General features: G+C 27.9%; 6 protein-coding genes across 14 annotated transcripts; 3 read left to right on the forward strand and 3 right to left on the reverse strand.

Moving 5' to 3' along the window:
- Positions 1-291: 291 nt before the first annotated feature.
- LOC145935795 (uncharacterized) lies at positions 292-7,810 on the forward strand. Of its 3 annotated transcripts, none has more exons than XM_083037406.1 (10): positions 292-486; positions 940-1,316; positions 1,890-2,077; positions 5,088-5,198; positions 5,567-5,654; positions 5,732-5,797; positions 5,983-6,093; positions 6,599-6,770; positions 6,859-7,027; positions 7,105-7,810. In XM_083037406.1, exons 2-10 carry the CDS (start codon positions 973-975, stop codon positions 7,119-7,121), a joined length of 1,266 nt encoding a protein of 421 aa, XP_082893532.1. In that variant the 5' UTR covers positions 292-486; positions 940-972; the 3' UTR covers positions 7,122-7,810. The 3 variants fall into 3 exon arrangements, with proteins under 3 accessions (XP_082893532.1, XP_082893533.1, XP_082893531.1); XM_083037407.1 differs by having other exon boundaries at positions 292-473; XM_083037405.1 differs by having other exon boundaries at positions 292-468.
- A 689-nt stretch (positions 7,811-8,499) lies between these two features.
- On the reverse strand, positions 8,500-13,135 carry L(2)37cb (DEAH-box helicase 16 lethal (2) 37Cb). Its single transcript, XM_083037404.1, has 12 exons — positions 12,878-13,135; positions 12,564-12,732; positions 12,247-12,485; positions 11,955-12,160; positions 11,578-11,873; positions 10,871-11,333; positions 10,638-10,793; positions 10,435-10,552; positions 9,900-10,335; positions 9,710-9,815; positions 9,460-9,636; positions 8,500-9,345 (listed from the first exon to the last, which is right to left on the reverse strand). Exons 1-12 carry the CDS (start codon positions 13,011-13,013, stop codon positions 9,214-9,216), a joined length of 2,634 nt encoding a protein of 877 aa, XP_082893530.1. The 5' UTR covers positions 13,014-13,135; the 3' UTR covers positions 8,500-9,213.
- Positions 13,136-13,377: 242 nt separating this feature from the next.
- Positions 13,378-15,453, forward strand: Josd (Josephin domain containing). Of its 3 annotated transcripts, none has more exons than XM_083037991.1 (5): positions 13,378-13,525; positions 13,713-13,886; positions 14,114-14,328; positions 14,408-14,588; positions 14,683-15,453. In XM_083037991.1, the coding sequence occupies exons 2-5, from the start codon at positions 13,833-13,835 to the stop codon at positions 14,935-14,937; spliced, it is 705 nt and encodes a 234-aa protein (XP_082894117.1). In that variant the 5' UTR covers positions 13,378-13,525; positions 13,713-13,832; the 3' UTR covers positions 14,938-15,453. The 3 variants fall into 3 exon arrangements, with proteins under 3 accessions (XP_082894117.1, XP_082894116.1, XP_082894115.1); XM_083037990.1 differs by having other exon boundaries at positions 13,728-13,886; XM_083037989.1 differs by having other exon boundaries at positions 13,378-13,886.
- A 99-nt stretch (positions 15,454-15,552) lies between these two features.
- LOC145936095 (putative cytosolic Fe-S cluster assembly factor AGAP009023) lies at positions 15,553-18,396 on the reverse strand. Of its 3 annotated transcripts, XR_014425325.1 has the most exons (9): positions 18,204-18,341; positions 17,809-17,925; positions 17,632-17,721; positions 17,395-17,547; positions 16,918-17,188; positions 16,597-16,845; positions 16,380-16,514; positions 16,137-16,278; positions 15,910-16,050 (listed from the first exon to the last, which is right to left on the reverse strand). XR_014425325.1 is itself a non-coding variant. In XM_083037987.1 (8 exons), the coding sequence occupies exons 2-8, from the start codon at positions 17,872-17,874 to the stop codon at positions 15,809-15,811; spliced, it is 1,449 nt and encodes a 482-aa protein (XP_082894113.1). In that variant the 5' UTR covers positions 17,875-17,925; positions 18,317-18,396; the 3' UTR covers positions 15,553-15,808. The 3 variants fall into 3 exon arrangements, 2 of the variants coding, with proteins under 2 accessions (XP_082894113.1, XP_082894112.1); XM_083037987.1 differs by having other exon boundaries at positions 15,553-16,050; positions 16,137-16,514; positions 18,317-18,396; XM_083037986.1 differs by having other exon boundaries at positions 15,553-16,050; positions 16,137-16,514.
- LOC145936098 (dynein axonemal light chain 4) lies at positions 18,347-19,700 on the forward strand. The gene is made up of 2 exons (XM_083037995.1): positions 18,347-18,511; positions 19,147-19,700. The coding sequence occupies exons 1-2, from the start codon at positions 18,452-18,454 to the stop codon at positions 19,393-19,395; spliced, it is 309 nt and encodes a 102-aa protein (XP_082894121.1). The 5' UTR covers positions 18,347-18,451; the 3' UTR covers positions 19,396-19,700.
- Positions 19,701-19,821: 121 nt separating this feature from the next.
- On the reverse strand, positions 19,822-21,912 carry LOC145936097 (dynein axonemal light chain 4-like). Of its 3 annotated transcripts, XM_083037992.1 has the most exons (5): positions 21,726-21,909; positions 21,433-21,512; positions 21,228-21,339; positions 20,936-21,128; positions 19,822-20,174 (listed from the first exon to the last, which is right to left on the reverse strand). In XM_083037992.1, exons 4-5 carry the CDS (start codon positions 21,083-21,085, stop codon positions 19,917-19,919), a joined length of 408 nt encoding a protein of 135 aa, XP_082894118.1. In that variant the 5' UTR covers positions 21,086-21,128; positions 21,228-21,339; positions 21,433-21,512; positions 21,726-21,909; the 3' UTR covers positions 19,822-19,916. The 3 variants fall into 3 exon arrangements, with proteins under 3 accessions (XP_082894118.1, XP_082894119.1, XP_082894120.1); XM_083037993.1 differs by lacking the exon at positions 21,228-21,339 and having other exon boundaries at positions 21,726-21,912; XM_083037994.1 differs by lacking the exons at positions 21,228-21,339; positions 21,433-21,512; positions 21,726-21,909 and having other exon boundaries at positions 20,251-21,081.
- Between the last annotated feature and the right edge of the window lie 268 nt (positions 21,913-22,180).

A 22,180-nucleotide genomic window follows, 5' to 3' on the forward strand; every position in this document is an offset into this window, starting at 1 on the left:
AGCAGAACAAACTGTAGCACTCGAACGTGATTGGTTCTTACTTTTTAGAACCAACCAATCAACGTCGAGTCTTGAGACGACAAGTTGTTCTGGGCTGCGTTCGGAAACGTCAATCAAGTGCATTCCCTCTCTTTCTATATCACTGAGAGAGAAATGATAGAAAGAGAGGGAATGCACTCGGGTGACGTTTCCGAACGCAGCCCTGCTGAACGACTCGAAGAATTCTCAATTCTGTATAAAATAAAGAGATACTTGGTTACTGTTTGATAATTGTGTAGTTTGAGAGTGAGAAGCTATAAGATCAAAAATAAATTTTAATTATTTGATTGGATTTTCCATGTAAAAAAAACTTGCTATTAATTTATTTGGAAGATTATCTATTTTGACTTGAAATTATTATTTCGTTGATTCTATTTTCGGCGTGGTTTATAATCTCTACTCTGCCTGCCATTACTGTCTTCTACACAGGTGCTGTAAGATTTATAGGTTTGATCAGTTTCTCTTAAAATGTACAGGATCATGTTAGATATCATTAATAAAAGACTTTATTCTATTTTAATGAAGAATTCAAATTATGTTTTCTTTTAAATCTTTCTATGAAGATTAAAAGAGCAATTTTTGTAATGATAAAGTAGTTATACGTTCTAAAATAATTATAGACATAAATATTTATGAAATATTGTTCTTTTCCATAGTGTAAAATATATATTCAAATATGTACAGAGATATTTTAAAAAAGAAAAGAAAGATTACCTCAAAATATTCTAGAATTAATGATTTGTGATTTCAGCTTATACTATATATCAATAAACTTGTTTAATATTCATTTAATTATTAGGATATTTTTATAATTACTTTTATTTTAATAATATAATCACAATATTGATCAAATTTATATATATATATATATATAAAATAAATTTTCAATTATGGTTACAGCAATAAATTTTACTGTGCATCATATTATCACCAATGAATCCAACACGATCAACCAATGTTCGGCGACATGACGAATCAAGATCTGCTCGTAATGAAGACAACGATGTTCATTCAATTTTACGTTCAAGGACCGAAGAAGAAAGACAAAGACGTAGACGTGAATGGCAACGTCAGCAAGAACTACAAAGACAACATGAAAAATTAAAAGAGCAAAAAATTTTAGAGTATGAGAGAAAACGTGCACAAACTTTAGGATATGATGAACATAAATCTTCACATCGTAGTCGAAGCAAAAGCGGTAGTAAGTCTCCTTCACACTACCAGCCTAGAGGAAGATCTGTGACAAGTGCTTCTAAATCTGGTACATTGTTTGACAAGTAAGTTTTAAACATGTATGGCTGTATATGTATATACATTTTTTACGTAGTATTTACTGATACTGATTATAAAATAAACTAATTATACACAGAAAAAAATTTGTCAAAATGTCTGGAAAGCGCTTTAATAAAGAGAAAAAAAATTAATAAAAATAACAAATGATAAAAAACTATGAAGAAAATTACAGTACAGTATAAACTATTAATATTTATTACAGCATTCTATTCCATCATAAATTTAAAATTATTTGATTAATGCATGTACTATATTATTCATTATTTTAACAAATAAAAATCAGATGGTTGAGACAATTAATAGACTTTTAATATAAAAAATACTTTAATACTTTATTATACTTTAAATACTATAATATATAAAAAAGCATGATGTTTTATTATCAAAATAGAACAAGAAAAATAAAATTGTATAAAAATAAAAGCAAAATGTAATTTTTGAGGGCATATTTAAAAATAGAAATGTCCTCCTGAGATCTTTTCCTGAAAAGATCTGGTTAATGTAAAAAATGTTATAGTTATAATTAATTTAATACATTATGATTGAATTTTCTTTAGATTAGATGGGTCTACAAGTGGGTCAGTACCTTTGTTCAAAGGTGCTGAGGGCATACAAATTAGTACTACGGAACTACGTCGTATTAAAGTTGATATTCGCAGGAATATTCCTATAAAAGGACCTATTACTACTGAACTACAACGAAGTATACTTAATGCCGAAGATGTAGTCCTCAAGAGAAGAGACGGTAAAATATTGACTTCTGAAATTATACAGTATTCTAAATTTTTTTACAGAGATAATTATCTAGCACAGAAGATATCTACTTTTTGAAGAAATTCTGAAAGCTTAGTATACTTCAGGGATTTCCTGTTTACCTAAAAAAATTAGGAAATTTTCTTATAGAATATTAGGACTCAGGAAATTATAAAAAAAATGTTCTTTGATAATTTTGTTTTTATTATCAAAGTTGATTTTTTTCATTGAAATATTTCTATAAAAGGATCTATTACTGAACTACAACGAAGTATTAATGCTGAAAATTTGTATTCTTCAGTTGAAGAGATGTTAAAATATTGACTTCTGAAATTTTACATTTTTCTAAAAATTTTATCTTTTGTAAAAATTATCATCCAGCACTTGGGATGTCTGCTTCATGAAGAAACTTAGAAAATTTAGTATTTTTCAGGAATTTCTTTTTTATCTAAAATATTAGGGAATTCTCTAATAGAATTTTAGTAGACATCATTCTGGTATTATAATGTATGAATAGTCTGAGAATTAAATTATAGTCAAATCTGAACAAAAATCTTTATCAAAATAGTGACGATAAGTTCTTATTACATCATATAAAAGTTCTATTATATGTTGCTCAATGGATTTACTTTTATAAAAAAAATTACTTTGTACACAAAATCAGATAGAGCTCCAAGAAGATATCATCGATTGACGGGTGGACGATTGACGAATGACCTTTTTGGACAAAACAAAGATACATGTGATTCAATGTTTCCATGAGCTGTAAGGCAAATGTTCGAGCAAAGGAGGAACTGAGAGAGATTACAACTTCGAAGAGAAAGTCCATAAACTTTGATGAGAAAATTAATATATCTAACAATAAGAAAAGTAAGAATAGAAAAGATCAAAATTATGAAAACAAATACGGAAATATACTTATAAAGATTTGTTCATATTAAAATTGATTAAACACAATAAAATTGAAATGTATAATTTTTTAAAGACGATTTTTCTCATATATAAACAAATTAAATACATTGTAACTTTTGTTAAATATAGAGAATAATATATAGTAATATAATTTTTTATGATTAATTTTCAAAATAAATATAGAATATTTGTAAAGAAATTTTACTTTTGGTCTTTATAAAAACATCTTTTAATACTTAATATTTGTGTCACATTAAATGACACAATTAAACTTATAAGGAATGATGTCTGAAAAATAATTACACAATTAACTTTCAACCATTATATTTAAAGACTGGTATATATAATAATTGGACAATATTTGCTTCACAGATATTACTGTATGTCGATCACTGATGTGAAAAGGATGTGAAAAGAAATTGAATTAACGACCGAAAAGTCTACAATGTACACAATAATGAAGATAAAGTTCTTCAGAATTAATACCACAGAAAACAAGTAAAGATGTTCGAAAACAGGTATAGAAATGTTTTTCCTTTATTGCATATTGTTTTTAAAATTGGCTTAAATACAGGAATGCAAAAGCATTTTTTAATTATAATATATATATATATATATTAATAATTATACTTATGTACTTATGTCACATTAAATGACATAGTTAGACTTAGAAAGAATGACATATGAAAAAATAATTATACAATTAACTTTTAATGATTACATTTAAAGACCTGTACATATCAATTGGACAACATTTGCTTCAAGGTTGTATGCTGTGTTAATTCTGTCACTGCAGCGGGCTGCAGCTAGTTGTCACAAAAAAAAAAAAAAAAGATCGGATACTTTTTAATCAGACTTTTTTTTTTTAACAATAAAGTATTTAAGACGAAAATATAAAAAGAAAAGAACCATCAATTCATAAGAATGATTTGGATGGATTTAAGAACACGCCACTGGAAGAGAGCAAATCAATTAACAATGAAGATTCTTGTTATGAATGGCAAAGACGGAGTCACTGGATATAAAGACAGTATATAACCATAGAATTAAAATATAATTAATTAATCAATTATTTAAAAATAAAAGGGGAATGTTAATTTAAAAAGTTTAACAAAAATACTTAGATATATATTTTACGACATTACACGACATGGAAGATATATTTTCTGGAAGATGAGTTAGATTGATATAGTCATCCTTCCTGAAGATATAATACTATTTACTATCATTTAATTAATCTAATCAGATTTTATCAAAGATCTGATTTTATGTATTGGATTGTTGCATAGAAAATGTTGTTTAAAAGTTTATGCTTTATATATAGAATGTATAAAGTAAACGTTTTTCGATAATCAATTATTACATTTAAATTTATGCAAATATAAATTTCAAATTTGATAACAAAGTCATATAATTGTCAGATAATTGCTAATTAATATAGAAGAATAATTACTTTTCTAAATTTTTTTCAATGATTTGTATTTTTCCTTATAAAGATTCTAAAATCACTGAAATTAAAACAGCATTTCACATGCAATAATCCACTAATTCAGTTAGCATAATTTTATTTTTATAAAAAATATATTTTATAAGTTTTAATTATTTAAAAAGTGTGTGAATCTCTATTACACATATAATAACTCATATTTTATTATTTTAATATGACAAGCAAGAAAAATGTTGTTACTTTTCTCAAAATCTTATTAACGAAATTTTATTAATGATATAAGAAACTTTATATCATTGCACTTTATTTTTTATTATTATTTCTTTTTATTTAATCTCCTTTTATTGCAAAAATTTTTAATACTTGGGATTGAAATCGCACATAAGATATTTTACTTGCTTGCAATTATATTTGTAAATACTAAATTTATGTGCTAAAATTGCAAATATCTTTATTATCGTTTAAAGCATAATATCCATAAATATTGTTGATGTTACAATATTAGCTAAAAATAACGGATAGAAGATAATTTAAAAATGAAGAATATCGCCTAATTTATAGTTGAAAGAAATATAATAGCCAAATTTTTTTGCTTGATGCATAACTGAATTGTATTATTAAAAGCTGTAATTAAACTATATAGGAGAAGGATCTAAACCAATATTCGACAGAGAAGAACTAAAAGGAGATGCAACTAAAATTGATGAAGTGGAGGAGCGACGCACGATTGTAGCCGTAGATGGGGAGCAGTCAGGTATGCATTATAGAAATAATTACTAAATTATTTATATTTAAAATTTTATTGTTTTAATTTAACTACAAATTAATGAATTTGTAAAATTATGTTTGATGTTTCTTAGACTATTCTAAACTCTCTAAAAATGTAAAAAATCGGATTCCTGTGTGAGTGTGTGTACAGAATGTCATGTTGTGTACAGAATGCCAAGCCAAAATTGTGGATGCAAATTCCATTTGTAGATTTAACCTTTATTTAATTTGAGCAAAATAACACTTGTGTATCGATAAACAAATTAATATTTAAGTTTTCAGTTTTTAACGTTTTATAAGTCCTAAATATCAACGTAACATTTATAAAAAATTCCCATACTTTAACATTTACAGTTTCGAGTAAGCCGCAGACTTCTAAGAAACGTTCTTCATCGTCGAGTCCTACTTATAGTTCCGGATATCTACCTTCCCATCAATCCAGGTTTGTTTAATTCTCAAGTACATTCGCTTCATTAAAACATTTAAAACATTTCTAAAATTTTTCTTTTCCCATTTTAGATATCATACGGATTCAAAACGTCAAGATAACAGGACAGAATTCCATGATCATCATAAAAATAACGGGTAAAAGATGTATCCTTAGTTATTTATTGATGAAGTACCTAACTTTTTATTTTTTTTATAGCAATAATATTTTTAAATTACTTTAAAGCAAATAAAAGAAAAAAAAACAAATGTTATAGTATCTAAAAGAAACTAACTCGTAATAAGTTTAGATTTTTGAAAAATAGATTTCTACTATGTTCTAGGCGAAGTAGCATAGAGAGGCACAGAGAATATAAAGATAAATATCCAGAAAGAGATGTACATAAATACATCACCAATCGTTCGCGTTCTCGAGAACGCAAATCACATTCCAGGTATGGAATTATCGATATTTGTTATTATTAACAATTTGGCACTTTTATTATTTTAATTTAAACTATCATTATTATTATCATTTAAAAATATTTAACACTAAATATATTTTTTTTTATTTATTAGATGTTAATACGACGTTTCGACCATATGGTTGTGGTCCTTTTCAAGTATAAATTTGATAAAAATTGTTCGAATTACATCATTAGATAGTGTGGTGTCGGTATGAAACTTTGTCAAAGAAACGTCGTATTAACATCTAATAAATAAAAAAAAAATTTGGCTAATTTTGTCGATTATTTTTAAAACAGATCCTTTGATTTTCGTACTAGCGATATTAATATAACTCTAGTTTTTTTTTACTAAATATATTATTAGATTAATTGTACTAATTGATTTACTTGCAAAAGAGGCGAACCAAAAAAGATACTATTCTTTCTTTGAAAATACTTTGAGTGGTATTAGTTTTTATTGTAATTATTATTACATTTATTACTCTTATTACAGATCGATCATGGAAAGATCTTATCGTGACAGATATCGTGACAGATCAAGTGAACATTCTCGTGAAAGAAGAGACCGAGGTAGAGATAAAGATAGAGATAGAGATAGATCGAGAGAACGAAGAGATGTAGCACCACATTATATCGAACCGCCAATACACGTGCCTATCTATTATGTGAGTTATGTATATAAATCATATAAATCTTATTTTTAATCTAACATCTCTATACAGTTAATTGGACTTATTTCTTAATAACTTCCAGAATCTTCCTCCGAGACCAATTGTAGTAAGCCCTATGGTTCCATTTAGAGGACAGGTTCCTCCTATGGGAAGAGGCCGACATTCTGGTCTAATGGCACCAGTCAGACCATTCGCCCCCCGATTTATGCCTCCGGATATGTACAGATTAGGACCTCCACCCCCAAACCCAAGTAAATATAGATATTGTATAAATATGATATATAATATTTATTGTGTTGGACATGTAATATGATATAAAATGTTACAGGATATGGACCATTTTAAAACAATATAATCTTTACACTCATATAAGTTAAATAACGTGGAATTGGTGAAGAGAAATTATTCTGATCTATCTTACTAATTTCAAGATTGTAAGATTGGACAAACAAGAAGCAAAGACATATAATCTTTACAAGTAAAAGTCTAATCAGCCAGGATATTCTATCAAGTTTGTATAAGATAAGAAAGTACTATTTAGAGTATGAATTGCTAATATTATTTTGAAAATGAACATTTTTAAAGAGAAAGCCTAAAAAAAAAAAACCAATTTATTGATGTCACTGTTTCTTTCGATTTAAGTGATTATTCAAAAAAATTTTTATTCAATAAAAAGATAGGATAAACAATAATATAAAATATACACACACATTTGATATATCAATGTTTAGTCTGTCTTATTTTATTATATCGTTATACATTATTTTTATAGTTATCATAATATATTTTAGTCTTAATTTATGCATGATAATTGTGTGTATATATATATATATATTCATATATAATAAAGTATAAATCTAAAATATATCTATATAATATATATTCTCTATACAATGATATAATATTATTATAGAAGCATCTATATGTTAGAGTTGTTCTTATATACATATATATATGTATTCTGATTTATATTCTAATTAACATTATGTGCATTCTGTAAACACGCAATATAAAATAAATTATTAAGAAAAGTATATTTTCTTTACAGATATTTTTCTTATGACTCATCTGATTTTCTGTTTTAAAAGCATAAAACGATGAGATTTAATTCTTCTTCATCCTCTAAATCTAAACTATCTAATTGTATCCAGCGTAATTTAGTAATCGACTCTATATTCACATTTTCCATGAAAAAATCAATGAAGAAGAAATTATGCACTTTTAATTTACATTACATATATGCTATTAGAATAAGAAATAATAAGAAAAAAATGAGAAAAAGATTTAAAATATAGGAAATGCAGTGTTTATTGATAAATGCATTTTAAGTAAGAATCGAAGTGACATAAATCCAACTATATATATATACATATTGCGATGATAGATCTCGAAACGCATTTTTCGCATAATATACTCATTTAATATATATTCATTTAATCGAGTAAGAATTGAAGTGACAATTATTTTAATATTTTAATTATTATTTTAATATTTAATTACCAAATTAACGCTTTCAGTTGAAAGCGTTCAAATCAGCCGATTAAAGCGTTAATTTGCTAATTAAATTTTAAAATAATGTTATAAAATTAAAAATGTTATAATACTTTAAACTCGATTAATATTTTTGACAGTTATCAGCTGATTTCTGTCAAAAAGTATTTATATATAATCGTAGATAAAGTATTATACATATTATTTATATTTATAACATCACTATTTTAATATTTTTAACATATTACTTCAAAATTAATTAGCATATTAACGCTTCTCAATAAACTGATATCTTGTCAAAAAATATTATTCTAGTTTAAATAAACTTTATATATTTTTTTTAAATATCATTCTTTTTAATATAAAATTGAAGAATGATGAATTGTAGACTGTTGTTCTAGTGTTTTAAATTTTGAATAGAGAGTGCGCATATTATTATTTACTATTATATAGGTAGTATAATCCAACTGCTTGCATATATCACACATGAAACTAATGATATCAAATATTGTTTATTGAAATTTCTTTGAATACTTACGCTTAAGCGCGTATTTTTAATCGCGGTTTGTTGGTCAAAAACATTCACGTTTTTGCTAGCTTTGATGAAATAGATTATAATAAAACTGTATTTGATTTATGTAAAAACATTAATATTAGGTTTTCTAAAGATATTCTATTTCTATCAAAACTTTCTTTATATGTTTTAATTTTCAAGTAAAAAGTTTTATAAAGCATGTGTATGTGAAATAAAACCAACAGAATAATTTATTGCAGAACACTTGAATTAAAATCAACAGAATAACTTGTTGCAGAATAACATTTCAAGCAACAATTGAATTTAGGAAATTATTAATTGAATACAGGCTATGACCTTTGTTTTTATGTGTACATTGTATAAAATGTAATTTAATATCACAGTTGAGTAACAGTACGGAATTATATTTATTTAATTTGTACCATCTGGCCGTGCTCTGCCCGTAACTTTAGGCATCTTCTTGTTCGTTGAGTCTTCTATCTCTTTAGGTTTATAATAATGAGGCGCCACTTCCAATAGCCATTTGCTTTCAATTTCTGTCACCTATTCAACATACGTTTTTTCGAATATCAACAACATAACTTTTTTTAACTTACTTTTTTTTAAACTTACAAACAGTTTTGAATTTAAGCAAAACAATTATATTTTTATATATACCTGACGCATAAATTCCTTGGTAGTAAACACAAGTTCATGATAAAGAAGCCAGCGTGGAAGCTCCTGGAATAAAGAGCTGTTTGGATGTATCGCAACTGTTTGATTATGTTTTGCAGTCTTATAATGTCCACCCTTTGATAACCGTGCCACGTGATAAAAATAACCAGCTGTAATAGCCTAAACAAAATATTTCCATTACTTTGTAAAATAAAATAATTTAACTTGTGTGTGTGTATGCGTGTGTATATACCTTTCTAATATTAATTGTTTCTGCGATCCCTGAGACTAATTCCATTTCTACACGCTGCATTAAGCCTACTAGCTGTTCTCTAACATCTCTTGCTCGTTTCATAGATCTGGAAGACAAATCATAACAAATTTATTTTATGAAACTTTGTTATATATGTAATATTATTACTGCTAATCACTGATTAACATACCTGTGTTGTATAAAATTTTCGTAACACCAATGTGTACTGAAATCACTCTGTGCCCATTGATTGTATACATTGAGTAGTGTCAAATGATCTCCGCCAAGTACGTAAAAATTTTTGCGCGCAGCATCTGCGTGTATAATTTTGTCCTTTGGCCTATAAAAAATAGCGCCATTTACCGAGAGCATAGCTGCGATAGTCGCTATCTCTTCGGAGCAGCGGTATTTTTCACTGGCTAATAGCATCTTTGCCATCATTGGATCCAGCGGAAATTCAGCCATTCTACGTCCGAGTTTTGTTAGTTCTCCGCGATGATTCAACGCGCCCAATGCATAGAGCTGTTCCAGTGCTAAGATCAATGTCTCGGGTGGCGGAGGATCCAAGAAATCAAAATGCATTAGATCATCGATCCCGAGAGCTTTCAGAGTAAGTACTGCATTGCCTATATAAATAAAATATTTTGATCATTAAATTTAAAGAATATAAAAATATATTTTTACAATTTCATAATGTAACTTTGTATATTTTTGTTAATTCTTACCGAGATTAATTCTTTGAATTTCGGGCACAGTGCTGTCTTCAAGTTCGTGCTGATAGGCCCAAGCTGTGTAGAGGCGGAAGCACTTGCCAGGTGCTACTCTACCAGCACGTCCCGCTCTCTAAAATTCCATTTTTTACTCTTATTTAAATTGTATATGTATAATTTAAAAAAAACATTGTAAAGTGTTTTAAGAGAAATATTACCTGACTCGCAGATGCTTTACTGATTGGTACAACTATTAAGCTTTCCATACCGGTGCGTGGATTGAAATTATTTTGCTTTGCATAGCCAGGATCTATCACATACACTATGTTGTCTATAGTCAATGAAGTCTCTGCTATATTAGTCGCTAATACAACCTTAAAAATAAAAATTGAAATTTTATATGTACATAATTTAAAAAATATATTGTATAATTTTTCAAGAGAAATACTACCTTTCTCGCACCAGGTGGAGTTGGTTGAAATATCTTGATTTGCATGTCGCTTGGTAAATTCGCGTAGACGGGTAAAATTAGGAGTTCCGCTAACTTGCTACCCAGTCTTCTCACTCTTTCTTGTAATATTTCCTGGCATGTTTCGATCTCCTCTTGTCCAGTTAAAAATACCAGTACATCACCCCGTGGTTGTGTTGTATGAATTTGAAGAATGGAAACTACACATGCTTCAATATAATCTGATTCCGGTGCTTTTGTATAGTAAATATCGACGGGAAAACGGCGTCCTGGTATCCTAAATATAGGTGCATCGTCGAAAAATTCACTAAACTTTGTAACATCCAACGTAGCCGATGATATTAACAGCTTTAAATCGGGACGAAACCTCGCAATGTCTTTCACTAATCCAAATAATATATCGGTATGTAAAGTCCGTTCGTGTGCTTCATCAATTATCATTACGCTAAAAATGGAAAAAAAAAACGTATCATAATAATTTATCAATATATATTAAAAGATTCAATGTTTCTGAATAATATCGACACATAATTTTAATTTTCTAAAACATTATTCACAATTATTTTTAATTTTTCTTATTCATTCTTATTTTCTTATTCTTTTTTCATTTCATTTTTCCATTCAACTTTATGTTTTTGTCTTAATAATTCTTATTTTCGATTTTATTAGCAATGCTCATAAATATATACCTATACGACGCCAAATCAGGTTCACTGAGGAACTCTCGGTGCAATGTACCGTCAGTCATATACTTAATACGGGTGCGATGCGACGTACAATCTTCGAAACGAATGGCATAGCCAACTTCATTGCCCAGTTTAACAGCCATTTCGTGGGCTACTCTTGCAGCCACCGACATCGCCGCTACACGCCGCGGCTGGGTGCATCCGATAATCTTACCGTCCTCTGCAAATCCAGATTCATACAAATACTGTGGAATCTGTGTGGTTTTTCCCGATCCCGTTTCACCTTCTATTATCAAAACCTGGTATTCAAAAATGCAATGCCTCTTGTATTCTATAATATTATTCATCACCCATGACGTTCCGATATCTTACTTATTTACCTGATGATTCTTGATAGCTTGTATCAAATCCTTTCTGAAAGGATAAATAGGGAGACTCTTTTTTGTTTCCTGTATCGTTTGCAAACTTTTAACGTGCGCAGGTGGACTTTCCTCACGTTTTTTCTCCCTATCATGCCCTGGCATATGTAACACTTGAACAAATTCTATCATCTCGTCCTCCATGAGAAGACTGTATTCTTGTTGAGCTACAAAAAAGAATTATAATATTATTTAAGCTAAGAGAAAATATTACAGAAATAATTACTTGCTTTTAATGGTTAACAATATATACCTTTCCTATCTTTAGCACCAAAACGAAAAACAGCTGATGATATCTGATCTGATTCCCATTTGCTCTGTTCCGACTGCGGTGGTTCTTTGTCAATATCAGGTTCTGGTTCCATCTTACCCTTCTCAAGAGGCATGTGATAACGCTGGATACGCTCAAGCTCTCTTGCCTTCTCATGCTCTTTTGCCAAATATAATAATTGTTTCTTACTAGCTCTTTCATGCTTTTCCTTTTCTGTTAAACTGTTAGAAAAATATATTAGATAATTATATTGTTAAAGTTAATTATATGAAAAAGTTAAATATTTCCATAAAAATTACATTTCATCGTTAAATAGATATTCGTCATCAAGAATGTCAGCTTCTAATTCTGCAACTTTGTCTTCTTTACGTTTCTCCAAATATTTTCTACGAGACTCGATTCTCAATTTTGGTACCAGCTTCTCTTTTGCATCAATCTCCATAATTTTGAGCCTCTTAGCTGCTTCAGCTGCAAGAACAGAAAATATAAATTTTAAAATGAAGAACTTATATAGAACGTTGTAAATATGTATGATATTAATTTTGTTGTCTCTAATAGCTATTTTAGTTAAGATTCGAAGGCAAAGAAACGAGATATTCTCTATGCAACTTACCGGCTCCAGAACCACTAGGCATGGCAATTTTGCGTGTTTTGCTTTCATCTTTGGCTCTGAGACGATTAGCAAAGCTATCTCTCTCTTTGATATCTTTCTTGCGAAGCTCCTCTTCATCAGAGGACACAAATTCCATCTTGGAGGTCAGTTTCAGTGCCGCTTGTTCTCTCAGAAAGTTTTCACGTACATTGAATGTCTCGCAAAAAGATGCTATGCGTTCTATAAATATATAACCTTCTTTTCATTCAAGTTATATCGGCATCTAGAGATAGAGACTCTTTAATAAGAGTCACGTCACAACAAACACTATCCGCCATTTTTTATCAAAATTCTACAAAAAGATAGTATGTAAAGCATCTAATTGACCAATCACGATAAAGAAATCTTCGTCCTGATTGGTGAATAAAAAACCTAGGGCGATTTGACAAAAAATGGCGGAACCAATCGTAAGTTGCTGTCTTATAATGCGCTCTAATTAAAAAGTCTCTAGATATTATGACGCCATATTCGGTTGTCCCCATGTACGAAGTAGCTCGATCGGAAGAAGTTGAAAAGTCGAAACTCTCTTGTGGGTTTTTATTTAGAATATTTTCGCACTTTTCTTTCGAGCTGTCATCTGTCATGAGACCAATATCAAGAGATAAATAGGTAGAAGAAATACACTTTGTATCTATACTGATTACCATATCAGTCAAGATTTTTAATACAAAATTCGCAGTCACTCTTCTCCCACAATTATTGTATATGCACTTTTCCGAATCCGAATGACATATTTATCGCCTCTTTACACATGAAATCGTCGATCATAATAACAGAGTGATCGTGAATTATTAAGGTGTGTTGGTTCCAGCCAAAGGACTCGCTGATGTCATTTATTCGGTATTAAAATTTTCGAAGTTTCTGTGAAGAAAAATACCAACACATTACAGAGGACTGAAAAAATTATGTAGTTACAATGGTTGCAAGCACGGCGACTGATATGACTGGATCCATATATCATGAGAGACAAGTAAGTTTTGATAATGAAAAATATAAAATGTTATTGTATATTCTTTTTTTTATAGATTATTGTGTTACACACTTTGTTGCATAAAAACATCACAATACAACAGAAAGCGTTTTTTGATTAAACATTAATAGAGATAAATAAAATTAATGCTTTTTTTTCAATTGATGCCTATATATATTTGCTTTATGTACATTTTAATTTAAATGAGATTACAAATCAAATTATAGGTGAAGGAGCTATGTGCGTTACATGCGCTAAACAATTTGTTTCAAGAGCGTGGCTTTAGCAAGCAGGAATTAGATCAGATTTGTTACAGTTTAAGTCCTGATGTATGGATTAATCCTCATAAGTCACTACTAGGACTTGGCAATTATGATATTAATGTTATTATGGCTGCTCTTCAAAGAAGAGGACGCGAAGCTGTATGGTTCGACAAGCGTAGGTCTGTACTTTTGTATCAGGAAATATGATTACATATATGATTATAATTATGAACATTAATAAGAATTTTTATTTTATAGGGATCCCAAGTGTCTTTGTCTAGACAACATTGAGGGTTTTATACTTAATGTTCCAACTGAATATAAACTAGGTTTTGTGTTACTTCCTTTGAAACGACGTCATTGGATTGCCCTAAAAAAGATTCACGGTGCCTTTTATAATCTTGATTCAAAACTGGACTCACCCCAATTAATAGGAAAGGTCATTAAATATGAAATTAATTTTGTTGAAAGATATAAATATTTTTTTATATACATATTGTGCAATATTAATTATATATTTTCTCTTACATTAGGACAACGATTTACTCATATATTTAAAGGACCAGATAGATAGCAAGGAGAAAGAGCTATTCCTTGTTGTTTCTAGAGAAATTGATAGCAATCAAGGATGGTTAATAGACACATGTGAAAACAAAAATGACAATAACATGGATCATGATTCCATTAGGTATATCGAAGACGGATATCCAGATTTAGATTTGAAGAAGTCAGAGTCCAAAGAAATGAATGAAAATGAAGAATTTCTTGATAACAAAAATTCTAGATAATTGGAGGCATAATGCTCCACTTAATTGTTTATTCATTGTTGCAATCTTAAGTAAAAAAGGTGGCTATAGTTGTTGCAAAGAAAGACTTGAAATTATAAAAACAGAGAAAGAAAGACAAATGAAGCAAATAAGGAAAATTACATACAATGAGTGTTTCACTAAAAGTGTTTCACAATAATATTTCCATTCCACATGTTAATGCAAATAGAATTTCTTTTATTAATTTTTTTTTTAAGAAAATTATTCGCGTATATGTGTCACATGATGTATCATGTACAATTTACACAACACATTTTAAGTGAAGCAATGCAATTTAAAAATTAATATGTAAGATATATAGCGTTAAATATTTATTAAAAATGAAAAATGTTGCTTTATTAAAAGCTAACATGTATAAGAGAATAATAACTCGTATTTAAACAACTATTCACATGAATTGTGAAAGGGTATTTATATGTACACGTATCGTGATATTATTTATTGTGATAATCATATCTGTTATTTTATGGCTTGTGTAAATAAACACTTATAATATAAAATTATTATGATACATTTTAGGTACAATTGTACAACTTTTTTACACAATGAATATGTTTATAATTTGGTTTATTAACATAATTTGTTGTACATATAAGTAGATTTTATTATTTTATTATATAAGAGCCAAAATATTTATTTTTATTATCAATATTATATATTGGCATATATTTAAATTATGATTTTAAATACGTCTAATAACTGATTAGCATTAATTTATTTTTGTTATTAAACACCCGCAAAAAATAAGTCGATCTTAGCCAATGTAAATCAATTATACTAAATACACATACATATACAAAGCATAATCACATATAACATTGTTATTGCTATGTTACCATTTTATTGCAAGCGCTGTATTCATCTTTTGTATTTCATGGTATTGTGTACTGAAATATGCGCTAACTTTATCTGTATGTTCTCCTCCTAGCCAAGTTTTGTACAAATTTTGCACCACTGTGTTTTCCTCGGGTTTACTCAGTGGAAGTTTATGATAAGCATTTTCTAATATCGACGCAAGTTCTCGGGGTTGAATATTTCCTTCAGGTCTTATTTGTGCTCCACCATTTAAGCAACCTAACAATAATAACAACGTTAAGATATTTCACAAGATTATTTGGCACGTAACATTAAGGAACTATTTTAAATAAAATAGTAGTTACCATACGGGCATGCCATAATTTCCACATAGTCGTAAACGCATTTGCCTCTTTTCATCTTCTGCACTAAGTTTTGTATATTCCTAAATCCATTCATAATAGCAAACTTTAATAACACCTGGTCATTTCTCTTCAGTTCTGCTTCCTGGAAGTCGGGATTTCTAACATTTTTAAAATCTACTACGACATCCTCCTCGTCAAAAAGATTCTTCGCTGCATAACGGAAAATAAAATCCGCGTAACCACCTGATCCCGATCCGCTGTGACCCCACAATTTGTTTTCGATTTCTTTGTTACAGGAACCAAATGGTTGTTTGATTTCACCTTCGTCTATTTCGTTTAATATTAAACCATCTTTATTGAGCATTTGTTCCAATTCAACTGAAAAATAATATAAATTATAAATTTGTTTAAATTTGAATAATATCTAAATGATTTGATATAGAAATTAATATATACATACTTGACGTTATAACGCAATCTACATCTCTCGTCTCTTTTTGCTGATTATAAAAGTCTTCTCTAGAAGCTTCCAATTTTTTATCATAACAAGGCATTACAGTTACATGATATATTCGTTCTGGTGAAAGACCCATATTTTCGCCCAAATGATATTTTACTAACGATCCCATGATTTGTTGAGGTGATTTTGTGACACTTATATATGGCAATATAAAATTTCCATGAGTTTTCTCTGCGTAACATACCCAACCTGTAATAGAAATTAAAATTTTATAAGTTTCAGAATGACCAACATGTATTTTTATTAAAACATTTGTTTCACCTGGACAAGAAGATGATAGCATTGGTAATTGATTTTTTATGTTCTCCTTATTAGCTTTATAACGTTCGACGAATTCTTTTGCAGCTTCTAATAAAACAAAATCATCAGCTACAGTCATATCTAATACTGCATCAGCTCCCAATTTATAGAAGAAACCTGCCAATTTATGGAGAGTTTGCTCAGGTGTAAGTTTATAACGCTGCGCCAATGACAATACAGGTTGCACTGATAGGCTTACTACTATATATTTAAGATCTGTACTTCCCATATTCTGTATAAATACAAAAGATTATTAAAAAATACAATAAATTAAATATATAGTTTATAATTAATTATAGTTATATATTTCATTATAAAAGACAATATTATAAATATTCTTTAGATTTTATATATAATGATAAATTATATTTTAAAAAATTATTTTTAATCCTGATTTAATTAACATTTATGTATTATAATAATATACATGTTACTCACTTGTTGAGTTATCTTTTCCTGAAATACTCTGAGCAGTTCTTCTTGACTTTGTTGAGTAACTAACACACTTTCAGCAGATGTAATGCAACCACTGCATGCTAAACAATCTGCGAGTGTGATTTCAACTTTTTGCAATTTTTCAGGCTCTCTAATCTATATTATAAAGTAGATTTTAATAAGAAGTTTTAAATTACAATTTGTTTTCAGTATAAATAGGTGAATGTCAAGTATATTTACTTCATTAAATGCCAAATTATCAGACTGTATTTTTATTTTTGCACCTATTTTACTTTTGCTTGATTGCATTTCTATAGGTTTAATGCATTCCTGTAACAATGTAATATAATTTTAAATTAGAGCATGGTTTGATTATGTGTGTGAATAATTCAGAGGATGATATCAATTATTATGTACCTGTGATGGAGTGATAAAATCATCCAGATTTATAATCTGCAATGCTCCGCTAAATCGTGATGCCATTTTTATCCAAATTTGACTTCTTATAATTGATACTTATGTTCTAAATATTTTCTGTTTAAAAAAACACAATTTATGTAGAAAAAAAGGATTGATATGAAACTTAAAAAAATAACAAACAAATTATTAATATTCTCTATTTATAGTACATATTTTCTGCAAAGTCATACAACATTAAACATAAAGCATTAAAGAATTCTCAGTATTATATAATCTAAATATTTTAATGTCATATATGTATCATAATTAAAGTCACTGTAGATAACCTCTTGGTTACTTTTAAATTTGCAACTCTATAAATGAATACTTTCTATATTATAATTCATACATACACTCAAGCTAAAAATAATGGTAAAAATTTTCATAAAAAATAAATACTAAAAAAGTAAGGAATATTTGTTTTTCATCAAACACTCTAATATGAAAAATTTTTCTCTTTATTTACGATCAACTCAAGTCGTCCATGCCATATGACTCACTGACTTGCGCCTGAGACATCGCAACCATTCCATTGTGTGGAGTATTCGTATAAGCATCATCTAGGGTGCGATTTGCTTATATGTATAAATAAATAACAATAATGACCGAAGTTAGAAAGGATGATGTTGTAAAAATTCTTCACACCTATCCACTTTGTCGAGTAAGTAAAATGTGTTTTCGCGCCTAATTTATTTGTAAAATAATTTCGATGCTTAAGTAAATGCGAATGTGGTAGTTGATATAAATATATATATATATATATATATATATATATATATATATATATATATATATACGTGTTTCGCTATTTATTGTTAAATCGATTTTTCAAATTTAAAATCAAAATTATATATTTTTATCGGCTTTTAAATGAATATTATTAAATATATATATTGTTAAATATTAAATAATATATCAAATTTAACTTAGAGCATAATATATATATATATTTGTATAAATTGTATAAAATATATATATATATATATATATATTTTATACAATTTATTTTATACAATATATTTTAAAAAAAGTTATATATATTTATAAATATGTTTAAAAAGTCATTTTTTATCTCTTTAAATTTAAATTTTATCTTTACATTTTTTAAAGCTTTATTTTATTGTTATATATATATATATATATATATATATATATATATATATGTTACATTATATGAAAATTCCTTATAGCCAGCTGAAATAAATATATATATTTATATGTAAATTGCTAAAATTAGTAAAATGATCTATTATTATATTAATTTGATTATATATTTATTTTGATATTTATTTATAGAAATGTGATATGTCTGATGAGATGAAACAAGAAGCAATGGAATTATGTGTGACTGCAGCAGAGAAGTATGCAGACAATTATGAGAGCGTGTCTCGAATGATCAAGGAAACAATGGATAAGAAATTTGGTGCATCGTGGCATACTGTCGTTGGAGAAGGCTATGGCTTTGAAATAACTTATCAATTGAAACACCTTCTGTATATGTATTGCGCTGGCAATTTAGCAATATGCATTTGGAAATCTGCATAGAGCAACTTTAATAATTGTAATACATTTTTTAATTTAACAGATATTTATTCAAAGTATTTATATAAATGCATAAAGGATGTTTGTATTTGTATAATTGTGACAACGATATAAGAAGAAAAGAAAAATATTTTTATGTATCTCATTCATGGGTCCAATCTGTATTATTTAATTGTATTTAAGTTGGACGTTTATATCATCATAATTAAATGCAGTTGCATATTGGAAATATCATATTAAGCAGATATATCTAGATAAAACATAACAAAATAATAATTGAATAATGAATGTATTGTATTGAATATTTTCTTCTTATTTCTCTGGCAAAACTTTTATGAGAGAATTAATATGTATGGCATTGTATATATATATATATATATATATATATATATATATATATATATATAAGATTCAACATCAAATGTATACTCTTTTGTAAGATATACATTATATATATTTAAAAAATTTATATACATGATAATATATATAAAATTACAATTTAGTCTTTTTTAATCAATAATTCATCAAAAACCTGCAACTGTCCTCCATACAAGTACTGCTGTATTACCTCCAATAAACATGTACAATAGTGTTTTCTCTTGATATGTAATTGCACATGCATAAGCTTCTCCAACAATTACTTGAAAAGGTGGTCCAAATTTTTTATCCAAATTATCTTTGATCATGCGAGCTGCGTGTTCATAATTTTCTGGATATTTTTCTACAGCAGTGACACAGGTTTCTATGGCCTCCTGTTTTATTTCCTCTGGCATGTCGCTATGCTAGGAAGAGCTCTTTATTGTGATTAAAATTAGAATATTTTAATTAAAATATTATATTATGAACTATTTCAATTACTTTACACAATGGATACGTATGAACTACCAGAGCTACAACATCTTTTTTTACTTCTCCAGCCCACATGTTTTTATAAAAATGTTTCTTTCCAATTATTTTGTATAATTCTATTGTATAATAATAAAATTGACTGCGTTATAAATATTTTATATTTTTAATAAAAACACAAATACATTAAGTATATTTGGTTATATTAAACAATGCAATTAAACAAATGAATATAAATATGTGTGTATACATATATATAAAATTTGGAAACACTAGACACAAGCGCGCGCTACGCGAGCGCCATTCTTCGATTTTATATTAAAAAGAATATTTAAAAAAAATAATATAAAGTTTATTTAAACTTGATTAATATTTTTTGACAGAAATCAGCTGATTACAGCATTAATTTGCTAATTAAATTTAAAAATAAGAAAGTATTATAAAAATTAAAATAATGTTTTAAGTAACATGTTATAATTCCTTAACTCGATTAATATTTTTAACAGTTATCAGCTGATTTCTGTTAAAAAATATTATTTTAATCTAATTTTTATAATAATTAAAGATTGCTACGAAATCTTATTAATTGTTAATTTGAATTTGTCATTTCATATTAATATATTAATCTAAACTTTACAATATATTAATAATAAGTCAATTGGTATAAAACTCTATTCCTGAAGAAATATATAGTTACCTCACGAAAAATAGAATGCAAAAGAGAAAATAAATAAGTGTATTTTTCAACACTGCAGAGGATTAACGACGAAGGAGTATGATTATCATTCAAGACTGTACACTCCAGTTCAATTACTTCTTCACGAAATGGTTCAAGCGCCTGATCCATTCCATTACACACAGCGCGTATCTATAGGTCAGAGTGACACATTCTGCAAAATATAAAGGAATCGAATTATGAACAAAGAACAATTATGCGATTTGTATTACATATTTTATCTGAATATTTCTGAGATCTTTTGTATCCTCACTGTTCACTGTGTGTATAAAGTTTCCTATGACATTGCATTCCTTCGTAATGTCTAATATTTTATTGAGTTATGCTCATTCCCCAGGATGTAGATATTTATCAAGATCTATAGACTGTAAGAGAGATTAGTAATATATATAAAACGATAATATGTAGTTATAGTTAAGATCTTATTTTTATTGTGATTATGATATATGTATACTTACATCTGTCTTTATCATCTGCAGGTTGAACATCCCCAAAGTGACAATAAAATCTCATGCAACATTTTGAAAATCAAAGATACCTGGTGGTAAAAATTTACTTTAAACAATTGTAATAAGTCTGTCGATTCGATGCACAAATACAATTTCACATTATATTATTTGAACTAGATAAATAATCATATATTGTATACAAAAATATTTATTCAAATTATATGTATAAATGATATCTACAATATATATATATAATTGTTAATCTAAAATTTTATAAATATGTTATGAAGAAGAGAGCGTACCTATTTTAAACATAGTCGCTCATTCTCACTTTATTTCTATTATCGCTTTATCATTATTAATTTCAAATTATATAATATAATCAAACATCTTGAAGTTTTTCAATTTGTTTGTAAACATTAGCTTTGGAAAGCTCGAAATTATAACCTCTGTTTATTTTGAAAAACTACATTATCGCCACGGTGGAGCATTGCAAACACTAAGAAAAACTCGTAATCTACAGTCGGTAAAACTTACAATAAATTTTGAGTTTTTCAAAACCTCTTCGCACAATATGGTCTCCTAATACATACTTCTTTGCAACATATGTTTTGCTATTAACTTATTCGCCTGGCGACACGGCATTTTTTCTATACTAGAACACTACAAAGCGCGCGCTTCGCGCGCGCCATTTATTTCCTTCAACTATACAATATAAGCTGCGGTCGAGAATGTGCTACTAATATGGAACAAAGAT

Source organism: Prenolepis imparis, unplaced genomic scaffold (assembly GCF_030444845.1).
Source record: "Prenolepis imparis isolate NDT839.2.m4 unplaced genomic scaffold, iyPreImpa1.0 SCAF_5, whole genome shotgun sequence".
In the NCBI taxonomy this organism is placed as follows: Eukaryota; Metazoa; Arthropoda; class Insecta; order Hymenoptera; family Formicidae; genus Prenolepis; species Prenolepis imparis.

What these genes read in the sequence shown, in the direction of transcription:
- LOC145936098 (XM_083037995.1), top strand. Translation starts at nt 18,452, where the DNA reads ATGACCGAAGTTAGAAAGGATGATGTTGTAAAAATTCTTCACACCTAT. An exon ending in ACACCTATCCACTTTGTCGA is followed by an intron (nt 18,512 to 19,146) that starts GTAAGTAAAATG and finishes ATTTATTTATAG; the next exon opens with AAATGTGATATGTCTGATGA.
- LOC145936097 (XM_083037993.1), bottom strand. Translation starts at nt 21,085, where the DNA reads ATGGATCAGGCGCTTGAACCATTTCGTGAAGAAGTAATTGAACTGGAG. An exon ending in TGCATTCTATTTTTCGTGAG is followed by an intron (nt 20,175 to 20,935) that starts GTAACTATATAT and finishes AGCTCTTCCTAG; the next exon opens with CATAGCGACATGCCAGAGGA.
- LOC145936095 (XM_083037987.1), bottom strand. Translation starts at nt 17,874, where the DNA reads ATGGCATCACGATTTAGCGGAGCATTGCAGATTATAAATCTGGATGAT. An exon ending in AGGAAAAGATAACTCAACAA is followed by an intron (nt 17,189 to 17,394) that starts GTGAGTAACATG and finishes GTATTTATACAG; the next exon opens with AATATGGGAAGTACAGATCT. An exon ending in AATTATGGCATGCCCGTATG is followed by an intron (nt 16,051 to 16,136) that starts GTAACTACTATT and finishes TATTATTGTTAG; the next exon opens with GTTGCTTAAATGGTGGAGCA.
- LOC145935795 (XM_083037406.1), top strand. Translation starts at nt 973, where the DNA reads ATGAATCCAACACGATCAACCAATGTTCGGCGACATGACGAATCAAGA. An exon ending in CGTAGATGGGGAGCAGTCAG is followed by an intron (nt 5,199 to 5,566) that starts GTATGCATTATA and finishes TAACATTTACAG; the next exon opens with TTTCGAGTAAGCCGCAGACT. An exon ending in TACACGTGCCTATCTATTAT is followed by an intron (nt 6,771 to 6,858) that starts GTGAGTTATGTA and finishes AATAACTTCCAG; the next exon opens with AATCTTCCTCCGAGACCAAT.
- Josd (XM_083037989.1), top strand. Translation starts at nt 13,833, where the DNA reads ATGGTTGCAAGCACGGCGACTGATATGACTGGATCCATATATCATGAG. An exon ending in GTATGGTTCGACAAGCGTAG is followed by an intron (nt 14,329 to 14,407) that starts GTCTGTACTTTT and finishes TTTATTTTATAG; the next exon opens with GGATCCCAAGTGTCTTTGTC. An exon ending in CACCCCAATTAATAGGAAAG is followed by an intron (nt 14,589 to 14,682) that starts GTCATTAAATAT and finishes CTCTTACATTAG; the next exon opens with GACAACGATTTACTCATATA.